Source organism: Hippoglossus hippoglossus, chromosome 8 (assembly GCF_009819705.1).
Source record: "Hippoglossus hippoglossus isolate fHipHip1 chromosome 8, fHipHip1.pri, whole genome shotgun sequence".
Classification (NCBI taxonomy): domain Eukaryota; kingdom Metazoa; phylum Chordata; class Actinopteri; order Pleuronectiformes; family Pleuronectidae; genus Hippoglossus; species Hippoglossus hippoglossus.
The window spans coordinates 17,352,274-17,363,122 of record NC_047158.1 but is presented as its reverse complement, the minus strand read 5'-3'; the positions used below and the strand labels follow the sequence as shown (position 1 = coordinate 17,363,122).

The 10,849-nt window shown below is 43.0% G+C and overlaps 1 protein-coding gene and 1 long non-coding RNA gene across 2 annotated transcripts; one reads left to right on the top strand and one right to left on the bottom strand.

Annotated features, from left to right (window-relative positions):
* Positions 1–4: 4 nt before the first annotated feature.
* On the bottom strand, positions 5–10,749 carry slc6a16a (solute carrier family 6 member 16a). The gene is made up of 12 exons (XM_034594053.1): positions 10,559–10,749; positions 6,666–6,882; positions 6,018–6,175; positions 4,896–5,022; positions 4,624–4,799; positions 4,345–4,455; positions 3,974–4,215; positions 3,505–3,685; positions 2,330–2,531; positions 1,734–1,893; positions 1,465–1,627; positions 5–1,170 (listed from the first exon to the last, which is right to left on the bottom strand). The coding sequence occupies exons 1-12, from the start codon at positions 10,559–10,561 to the stop codon at positions 826–828; spliced, it is 2,085 nt and encodes a 694-aa protein (XP_034449944.1). The 5' UTR covers positions 10,562–10,749; the 3' UTR covers positions 5–825.
* On the top strand, positions 1,033–1,868 carry LOC117766796. Its single transcript, XR_004614748.1, has 2 exons — positions 1,033–1,220; positions 1,481–1,868. It is a non-coding gene; the product is annotated as an uncharacterized LOC117766796 (long non-coding RNA).
* Positions 10,750–10,849: the final 100 nt, after the last annotated feature.

Below are 10,849 nucleotides of genomic sequence, written 5' to 3'. Positions count from 1 at the left end.
TTATTGGTTTATTATTTATTTATTACTCTAAAACAAAGTAACATCAGTTGAACTTTAAAGGTTTTTGAAGACTTCGAGGATTTGAGTGAAGCTGAGTGAATCACAGAAAGTCACGAGTCAGGTTGCTGCCATCTAGAGGTTTATTCAGCTACAACTGACACTGGACCAACACAAAACATTGCTGTTCTCATATGAGGTAAAACGATATCAATACAAAGTAAAATATACAAATTTAACTGACATATTAACATCTCTCATTTTATAAACAACGTGATTAACAAAAGAAATGCACACACACACACAAACACACACACACACACACACACACACACACACACAGAGATCACAGTTTCTCATGATAGAATGTTTTCACGCATGAAGCATATTTCTGTCAGTTTAAAACCCAGCTTGAAATCAGGCTGGCAGGAACAAGACAAAAGTTTAGTTTGACAGACTGTTAGCTGGTAAATGTCCTCATCTAAAAACTACAATAAAATCCTTTGCTTCACCAACAGTGCGGCTTTTGTCCTGTTTCATGTATTTACGAGTGTTTTTATGTTCTGAACAGCTTGGGTGGTTCAGAACACGAACGGGGGGATATACAAGGAGGAGCTGAGGTCATCGTTTCACAAATATAGAAAATAAAAAGCCTTGATTTGACTGTGTAATGTACCTTCACTTATATAAATAAAATTACTTTGGCTTGTCAGCAATGCATAGCTTGCTGGAGTATGATGACAGGGTACAACCCAAAGACTCTCTCTCTGATAAAGTCCGTTTATGAGTGTCTGTCACAAACGAACCACTCTCCTCCCTCAGCTGCGCTCACACTCCTGTGTCTTGCTCCTCCTCATCTTCCTGCTGCTGGGGCAGGAGCCGGTAGTGTTCGCTGCCCATTGGCTGGAAGACAGTCCTGGGACGAGCCTCGTCTTCCTCGGAGGGGGCTCGGCAGTGGGAGCTGGAGTCCAGCTGCTCGGTGGAGTTGCACTTGGTGTACAACTCGCGGTGCACCTCCGGGCCGGCTCCCTCTTCGGAGTGAGCGTGACGGAGCTGGCGGCTTTTCCACGTGGAATGGATGTAGCCGATTGGCACGGGCAGGCTGGCCAAGACAATGAGCATGATGATCATCCCCAGGGCCCAGCCAGGATACTCCAGAGTCATCTCAGACCCCTGAAGAGACGGATGGACAGAGCATATCAGAGAGAGAGAGACATCAGCAGGTACGCACAATGCAAAGTACTTTAGTAGTGCAATAACTATTTAGTTAGACTATTTATAAAAGCAAATTTGAGATCAACTTTGAGAGTCATTATATCTTTGTGGAGCTTACACCAGTTATAATATACATTTTAATCAAGACTCAAACCATTATTATGTGCTATTTTTCAAAGGTGTCATAATAAAACAGTCACATATGCTGTAAACATGCTATTTTGACTGCTGTCTTTACATATAATAACTTACTGTGTTTTGATTCCAGGCGGTGTACGTGGGACGTTTGAAGACCATGCGCAGCAAACTGGCTGCCAGCAGACCCACCATCGCCAGTAAACACACATACTTCCACAGATACTTGTACACCACTGGAGGGCGCCATTTGAGCATGACCTCAATATCATCCAGGAAACTGCAGTGGAGGAAATATGCATCTGTTTTTATAATAAGAACAAATAAAGACCAGGAAACAGCAAAGACAAAGAAAATGAACATCTGTCATGTATATTGTTTCCTACCGATCGGTTCCATAAACCCAGGCCACACTGATGGTTTCAAAGATGACTACGATGACTAGCGGGAGTGTGGCCGAGTAGTCGTCAAACATCGTCACAAAGTAGTTGCCCGAACGCTGGGTGAACAAGATTCCTATCAAGAAACCCAGAGCACAGCTGGACACTGAAAAACAAAGGATGTAGACAGTGTTAGACGACAGGAAAGGTACAAAACTAAAAGTATTATATTAGGTGATATAATATACAACTGTAAAGACTGTCAGACACATGTTAGAACAATGTGAGGCTTTGTTGTCTGAATAAAGAAATTTACTGTCTATTCTACAGAGGTGTATTGTATTAACGTGGAACAAAATACTCCTGTTTTTCTGGATTAAGGAGATAGCTCAAAATCCTTTTACTTTACGTCTCAACAATCCCAACGTCCTGAGTCACCTGCCCAAGGTCCGGCACAGGAGAATTATTTTATAGTCCAAATGTATTAGTCTTAAATGTAATCCTACATTCCTGCAGGATAATTTATTTAAGTCAAATACTGTAAACGCCTGTAATCCAGAGAAAAGTTTGAACACATGTTTATTTGTTGGGGGCAGAATTACCAGTGAGTGCAGTCCTGTGGCGCCCCAAGAGGCTGAAATTGTCCATGAGAGGTGTGAGGATTCCCTGCATGGTCCCAAACATGGTGCTGAGGCCCAGGTTGAGCAGCATGAGGAAGAACAGTGTGGACCAGAAGGGGCTGGCTGGGAAGAGGGCCATCACCTCAGTGAACGCTATGAACGCCAGGCCCGTCCCTTCAATCCCCTGCAGGCACACAGGATAGGATAGTGACAATACGTCCAAAAGGAGAATTTGTTAATGTCGACTGATGGTTGAGAAAGTACGTAGGGGCTCCACACACCAGGAGAGACAGCGAAAATGTGGTTTTGATGTTCCCAGTCGTATCCTACAAGTACAACCTACACAAAACATAGAATTTTGTGATAAAATAAACACTGTGAGGTACCATGACGTTTAGTGCCTCTTCCTCTGTTTCTTTAGTTTCTCCTTTCACTCCTATATCACAGCTTGCTCCCATCTCTCCCGGGGACCTACAAGATTCAGTGTCACATATGTCTTCCTCCTCTTGTCGACTGGATGTTTTACGGCACCTCCCGGATTCTTCAGGGGTCCTGGGAAACGCAGCACTCCACCTACATACTGTGTTATTGAAATGTTCACCTCTGGCCGAGCCTCATGATTTTCTTAAGGCCATGTGTCAGCACCATGTGAAGAAATTCTTTCCTGTCCCTCTTCATACAGCGGAGATTCATACAAGGCAAATACATGGATTTAATTATATTCTCTGAATCAGTAGCGCGGGCAGAAACAATATTTTGGATGGGCCTGTAAGAAAGTGGGAGGGCCATCGTTTCCCACCAGGGAAAGTAGAAAAATTGGCAAACAAGACAAACTGAAGAAAAACTGTAATTGCAATAAACTACATTACAAAAGCAATTCGAATGGCACTCAACTAGAATGGCAGAGCGCATACCACCGCCAAGGCTGAACAGTCCCCTTAAATTCAATTAAGCTGCACCAAAATTCATAACACTCATAAATATCAGTCCCCTAAACATGCCAGATTTTGATTTCGAACAATAGCAACCACTGGCTACTGGCTACACACATCTGCTCTTCAGACATGTGGAGTCTCTCCCACTTCGACCCTCTGCCTGTTAGTCCATCGTTCCCGACGCCACACTTTTCAACGAAGGATCCGTTAAATGCCGCTCACCTTATTCATCTCCTCCTCCAGACTGCAGTCAGTGATGTTTGGACCCACAGTGGGGCTGTAGTGACTGTACCACTCTCTGTACTCCGTTAAGGACACAGAGCTCGGATCGGACATGTTGAACCAAGGCCACCAGTGCTCATCAGATCCATGTGACGCCATGGAGCTGAGCAGACCAAGATTTCTGCAAGAGGGTGAAATTAGAAAATACGATAAGAGAAAGACAACATTAAAAAAACCACTATAATGTGAATCTTTGTTAAGACCATTTGAACTTACAGAACCTTCCCCTCTTGGGTTCACTATTTCTACTATCTACTGCATGCTTGTGCTATATTTGCTTTCAACAATCATTTGCCAATCTAACAGATTTCTGTAGTTTCTAGCATCATGTGAATGTAGTTCTACAAAAATATGTTGCCATAATGGACTGAGGGAACTTAATAATTCATTTTCACACACACGTTCGTACTTAGCCACGCAGCGTAGTGCAATGTTCTTGGCCCGGAAACCCAGCACAACAAAAACCACTAGCGATGCCAGCACCGATGTCATGAAGTTGATGCAAGAGACCATCAGCGCGTCCCTGTGGCAGTTGTTGTTGATTGGATTGTAGGAGGAGTAAGCGATGACGGAGCCGTAGCCCAGACCAAGGGCGAAGAAGACTTGTGTGGCCGCCTGTCGCCACACCTGCACACTACCCCAGATTTCCAGCTGAAAGAGACCACGGAATCAGTCTCAAGTCTCATTCAGTGTTTATGAGAAAACTTATTAGAATTCAAAATTAAGAAACAAAATCCATATAAAAAGGAGAAGAGGACAACAAGAATATGATGAACTTACTTTAGGGTAAAACATATAGGTGATTCCGTCAATCGCACCGTCCAACATCAACCCTCTGATGAGGAAGATGAAGAGCACCACGTAGGGAAAGACTGTGGAAAAGTACATCACCTAAGATTTGGAAAAAGAAGCGGAGGATGATTTTTGTGCCAGAACATTTGAAATGATTAGTTCCAAACAAATCTGTACGTGTTACAGCCTTATCTTAACCATATTTACCAGACATTTGAACTGGTTGTTGATATGGAAGAGGTGAAACCAGAAGAGAAGTTAAGTTACCCTTGCAGAGGACTTGATGCCCTTGATCATGGCCAGAGAGACAATGGTCCAAGCAGCCAACAAACAGCCCGTCATGATGGGGTTTAACTCTCCGGAGTCGTCGATGGAGTTTGTGATGTTGAGGGCTTTCCGGAACCAGAAATACGACGTCGGCGAGCTGGCCGCACATTCTTTCACTGTCGATGGAGGACAAGACCAAGATGGTAACTTTATGACCTTTGAGTGTTTTCTATGTGACTTCATTTTGTTGAATTTCGGCGTTACGCGAGTACCTGTGTCGTTAGTGGCTACATCGAGAGGACACTGCTCCCACGGCAGAGGAAACTGAAAAGAATTCCCCAAGTAGAACAGGCTCCACGCAATGATGACATTGTAGTACAGAGCCACGTAGAAACAGACCTTCGAGGAGAATAAAGCGTTTGTGAATGATTTACTTCGTGAATTCTCAATATTTACGCAGCAAGTACTTGAGATATACAGTATGATACAGTATGTGCAGACTTGTATATTGTACATTCTGGAAAAAACATCTTTCAAGGTCAAAAATATGAACATGCGTGTGTGTACATTTGTGTGAGTATATGTGCGTGTGTGTGTGCATGTGAAGTGTAAGTGACATTGAGTGCTTTGTGTGCATAGAAAGTTCTTGTTGAATCTGTTCGCCTCGTCTCGTTCGTATGGAAAATGCTTACGTAACAGCACTGCAGCACCAAGACTCTCTCACATGACGGCACAGGAGAAAGTTGTTGACGGAAGGCGATAAAAAGGTAGTGTAAATAAGACAAACGGAGGAAGATTTTCAAATCTGTAATATTCAGATTCTGATATTCTAAAGTCGATCATGGCTGTATCTTTGAAATACCCAAAAATTGAAGAAGAAAAAAAGGTCAGACTGGAAACCACGTCCCAGCTTCCTCCCACTATCCAGAAATGAAGTCAAAACATCCCAGATATGAACGCCGCCATCTTAATTGCACAGTAGCAATCGTGGGGGGGGGGGCCCCGGTAGCGAGGTCCGGCCGATATATACGTGTGCAAAGGTCAATCTCAGCTATTAATAATGACGTTTCACCCCGTTTTGATAGCATCAAATAATTAATCAAAACCAGACTTCCTGGGAAAATTAACACTTGAACATAAATCCAGTGTGATCAGAACTAATTTATAATACAATAAATAAATTAAATGTTATAGAAAAATCTTTGAGAAAAATGTACTCAACGTGTGCTTTGACATTTTACTTTGGCCCACGTCTCATCCACTAACATGTGGTCCATCTTTACATACAGTCTATGTGAAGGCTGTAGAAGCCTTTTATAGGATGAAGAATAGCATAGTTCTGACAGATCTAAATCAAGAGTTAAATAAATGCATATAAATATAAAAGTCCTCACAATGCAGCTGGAGTAGCCAATCCCTGCCAGCTTCGGGGAGATGTGCTTCCACACGCCGATGCTTCCCTGTCGGATGCACTGGCCGGCGGCCAACTCCATGAAGAACAGTGGAACTCCCACAATCACGAGAAGAAAAACATACAACAGCATGAAGGACCCTGGAGGAAACGAAGAACGACAAATTAAGAAACTAGAAATACAACACTGCGGTTGTAAGATTTGTTTTCATATAAGGTCACTTTGACCTTATATGAAAACATTTACATTCACTGAAATCTAATCAGTTCATCTTTGAGTCCTAGTGACCATTTGTTCCAAATCTGAAGAAATTCCCTCAAGCCAATCTTAAGATTTCACGTTCAAGAGGTCAATAAATTGTTTTGGGAGTTCACCGTGACCTAGACTTTTGACCTTTGACCACCCAAATCTAATCAATTCACCCTTGAGTCTAAATGAATGTTTGTACCAAATTTGAAGAAATTCCCTCAAGGCCTTCTTGAGATATTGCGTTCACAAGAATGGGATGGACGACCCGAAAAAATAACTGCAGAGAGTTTATTTTGTGTTATCTTATATTTGCCCCTTTTTTTTTTAAATGCCCCTAAAAACAGGTACAAAGTTGAAACTAGTGACCACTGAGACACTCACCTCCTCCATTTTGGTGGCACAGGTACGGAAACCTCCACACATTCCCTAAGCCCACACTGAACCCCACCTGGGCCAACACGTACTGGAACTTCGAGTCCCACGCGGGCCGATCTCCATCACCGGTCGCGACTGCATCCGGACCTGGTGTAAGCTGAGATTCAGACTGACCCTCACCCAGCCAGGCTCTGTCCTCGGTGTCCAGGGAAGGTTTTTCCGTCTGGTTGGAGAAAAAGCAGCTTCAGTAAAACCTCCCTGATGTTAAACTGATATTACGTTTTTTTTATTAAATCAAATACACTGTGGGTTAGGCAAGAGCTGCAAATGAAAAACATTGTCAATGGAAAACTATTGCACCAACCCCTGCAAACAAAGCTCATGTGTGTCAGGCTTCACCAAATTGAAAGCAATGATTGTCTATGAGTTTGCCTCTTTCCCATTCCAGCAGATACCACATCCACTTTATCATTTATCTGGCACCTCAACAGTAAACGTGTTCTGAGGTGCACGAGGGGGCCACAGACCACTGACAGTCTCGAGGAGGGAACAGGAAGGGGGGCCACCGTTGTACTTTTCTGCTATAGTGTCACGGTGCGTGCTAAAATCAGACCTCCACCTCTGACCTGCCGTGTGAAAACACAACTGTGACACACATGTGCTGTAACTCGTGCTGCACTTCAGTTTCATAGATAAACATGGAGGATAAACGCTCAGTAGAAAACCAAACACAACATTCAGATGTGTGTATGATGAGGGCTGTGATCAGACGTGGATCTGCTGAATCTGAAACAGTCAAGGGGTAAAGAGAGTGTATCTATATATCGTTTTTCAAACTAAAAGTGTTTCACAGTCACATTCAACCAATCACGCACACATTTGCAGTGCTTTTTTTATTATTTTTTTAAATCTCTCACACACACACACACACACACACACACACACACACACACACACACACACACACACACACACACACACACACACACACACACACACACACACACACACACACACACACACACACACACACACACACACACACACACACACACACACACAGCTGTCAGGGGAAAATGTGGGGTCCAGTATCTTCCCCACTCGATGGACACATAGGAATGCAGACTGAAGGAGCCGGGGTTAAAACCACCGACCTACTGGTTAGTGGACGACCCACTCCTGCTCATTAGCCACAGCTGAATCCAAACCCAAGTGAAAAGAGTCTACGATGAGTGGGCCGGATCCAAAATGACTTAGCTTGAGCCAAACTGGCTTTAGAACATGACCCGGCCTGGATTATTTCTATGTGCCTGCGATGAGAATGGAAAATTACAAGAGGCGCATGACCCAGAGAAGAATTGCGGCAGGGTTGGCCAAGACACATGGCCAAACGGTGCAGGTGACTTCAGAAATGGGTTTCCACACATACACACAGCAGTGTGAGAGAGTGACATAAGTGCACATGAGTGTGCAAATAGAGAGGAGGGGGGGAGGAAGGAGAAGTCGCCGCTGCACAGGCCTGAGGGTGAGGGTCTTCAGTGACGTGTGGGTGAGAGTGAGAATCCACTGGGAGGTGTTAAGTTTGTATTGGTTCACACTGTGGGTGGTACTGAGGCGCATGGGTAGACCGTAGCGGATATGGTTGTGCACAGGGCAGGAGAAGGGCAATTACCATTGATTTTAACTTTGTTGACAACTGGGCACCAAATAAAAACTGCAGCCTCATGATAATCAAGTCATGCTACATGTTATTTTTTTAGGCAAATAAACAACAATTGCTCATGTTCGAGCTTCTCAGACGTGAGGCCTCGATTCTCCGGTCTGGAAATTCAACGGTTGCGAGCCAAGTGAAACAAAACCTGTAAAAACACCTTCTCATGAATAACATTTTATATTATTTTCTAAACCTAATCATGAAATGTCATTTAAACTTAAAATGAAGTGGAAAATCCTGCATTTTTTCTCCTTAACTACTGTGCCCCTCTACAGTCGCTATAAAAGAAAACTGCTCTTGTGTTGCATTAAATTACAATGTGAATTTTTCCTGTATATTTCTTAGACTTAACTAGAAGTCTGTTAGTTCCTCATTCAGGTTTTCTCTGCATTGAGCATCAAAACACAAAGAGCCAAGATCAAGATTGACATTTACTGCTCCATAAGACTTACACAAATTTGATTACTGCAGTTAAACTGTGGACTCACAATGCATCTCAAGGATTTTCCTAAATGGATACAATTCATTTTAAAGTGTTCATTAGAGGGTGTTCAAAAGAAGCAAAAACAGATGAGATACTTACATATACAAGCATGAGGTGGGAATAAATTATTGTCACACATACTTCGGATAAACAAGACTTTTCTACATGTCTACACATGAGGGTTAACGACTTCAGCAGCACATACGATTTGTGTTAGTTTACTGACACAACCCTCCACAAACAGCCAGGATACAGCTCCTCTCATACATGTCGACATGTTTGAAAAGGAGGCAGAGTCATTTTTTAAAACCCTTTTTATAAATGTATCTTTGGCAACGGGCCAACTCAGGACCGAGTAACATCTCTCCAACACTCCCAGTCGAGTAAAGTCAACAATCCCACTCATCAGGGCATTCACTAACTTTCCACACTTTCCCAACTTCCGTCGGAGCGAGCTGCTGCAGGCCGAGGATCATGTGGCAGCGCTGGCATGTGAGCGAAACAGGAGCGAAACGAGAGCCTAAACCCAAATAAAATGTCTTGTCAACCTTTTATGTTGTGAAAATAAGCAGCTCTCGGGTTCTGCTGCTGTGCGTAACACAGAATACTACAGTGGATTACACAGGACAAAATACCAACAAGGCATTCTGGGTGAAATAAATCACAGCTGGGAAGAAGCTGCAGAACAGGAGCTGTAGTTTATAATCAGCTGTTGATTTTCTCACTTTTCGACACCTGCCTTGCCATGTTTTCAGGTCAGAAAAAGGGCCAACACCCTACACAGGCAAACATATATTAGCAAATACACACTCGACACCTCATAGTATTACATAACGAGAGTATCTGTCAGTCGCAGTGATTTTGCCCACTTCACTGTGGTTGATGTCTGCAGAAGCCTATATGCAAGCACATTGAGGAGGTATGAGAAATAACTGATCCACCTCAGATTTGGAAAAATTGAAATATAACATAAAGAAGAGTTTAAAACCACAAACTTCACTCAGGAGTGAAAAACGTGATAATTATCAATATTGCCTGATATGTAATTTTTTTTATCTCGATATCATTTTTGACCATATAGCACAGCCCACTCTTTAAACTTAAAATAAATCATGATTAATATCGATGTCAGCTGACTTGAATATTTGATATAATTTTTAACCACATTACCCTGCCCATCTTAATCACCTCTATTAAACTCATGAAACATATATATATATAGAAAAGTTTAAAACCCACAACCTTCACTCTGCAGCAAAAATCTGTCTCTCAACTTAATATAATATGTGATATCATGATCATTAAATTACATAAGAATGTTTATCTTGATATAAGTCCCACTTTATCACGTATTAAACAGGTAGAAAGTATATTTCTTAAGCCACATGTTGACAGTTTGGCTCTGAAAACGCATGTTCGGTGACAGATATGTGCTGGAACACATGTGTGCTGGAACATATCCGTCACCGAACACATGGAGCTGCATGTTTACTGCTGTGAACACAATGCACTCTGCTGCACAGGGGAGATTCTCCGGAGTCATGGCACAGGCACGACGCGTCATTACGCACAGAGGAGTTTATGGAACAAACTGTTCAACCCCAAAAAACAAAGACGGTCAGAAGCGAGACGCGGACAATAGTGAGACACTGGTGCTCGTGGAGTCACGTTAACGGAGTGTGAAGGCGGATCAACACTTACCATGCTGACAGGGCGCTGCAGGCTCCAGTTTCCAGTAGCTGGTGTGGCTTCCCTCGCTACTTTTAAACTCTTCCCTTTTTGGTTTTGACAATAATATGACTGGAATAAAAAAACAAAAAAAAACACTTTGCACTTTGTCTGTATCAAGTTGTTTTCTCACCACTCGTGGCCACGTTTCGGGTTGTTGGAACAAGACCCTGCTGTCGACAGCCCAAGAAGAAGTGAAGGAGAAGCTGGAGCCAATGGGAGAAGTGGAGGGGCTGAGCTGCCCTTCCCCTGGACAACATAAAT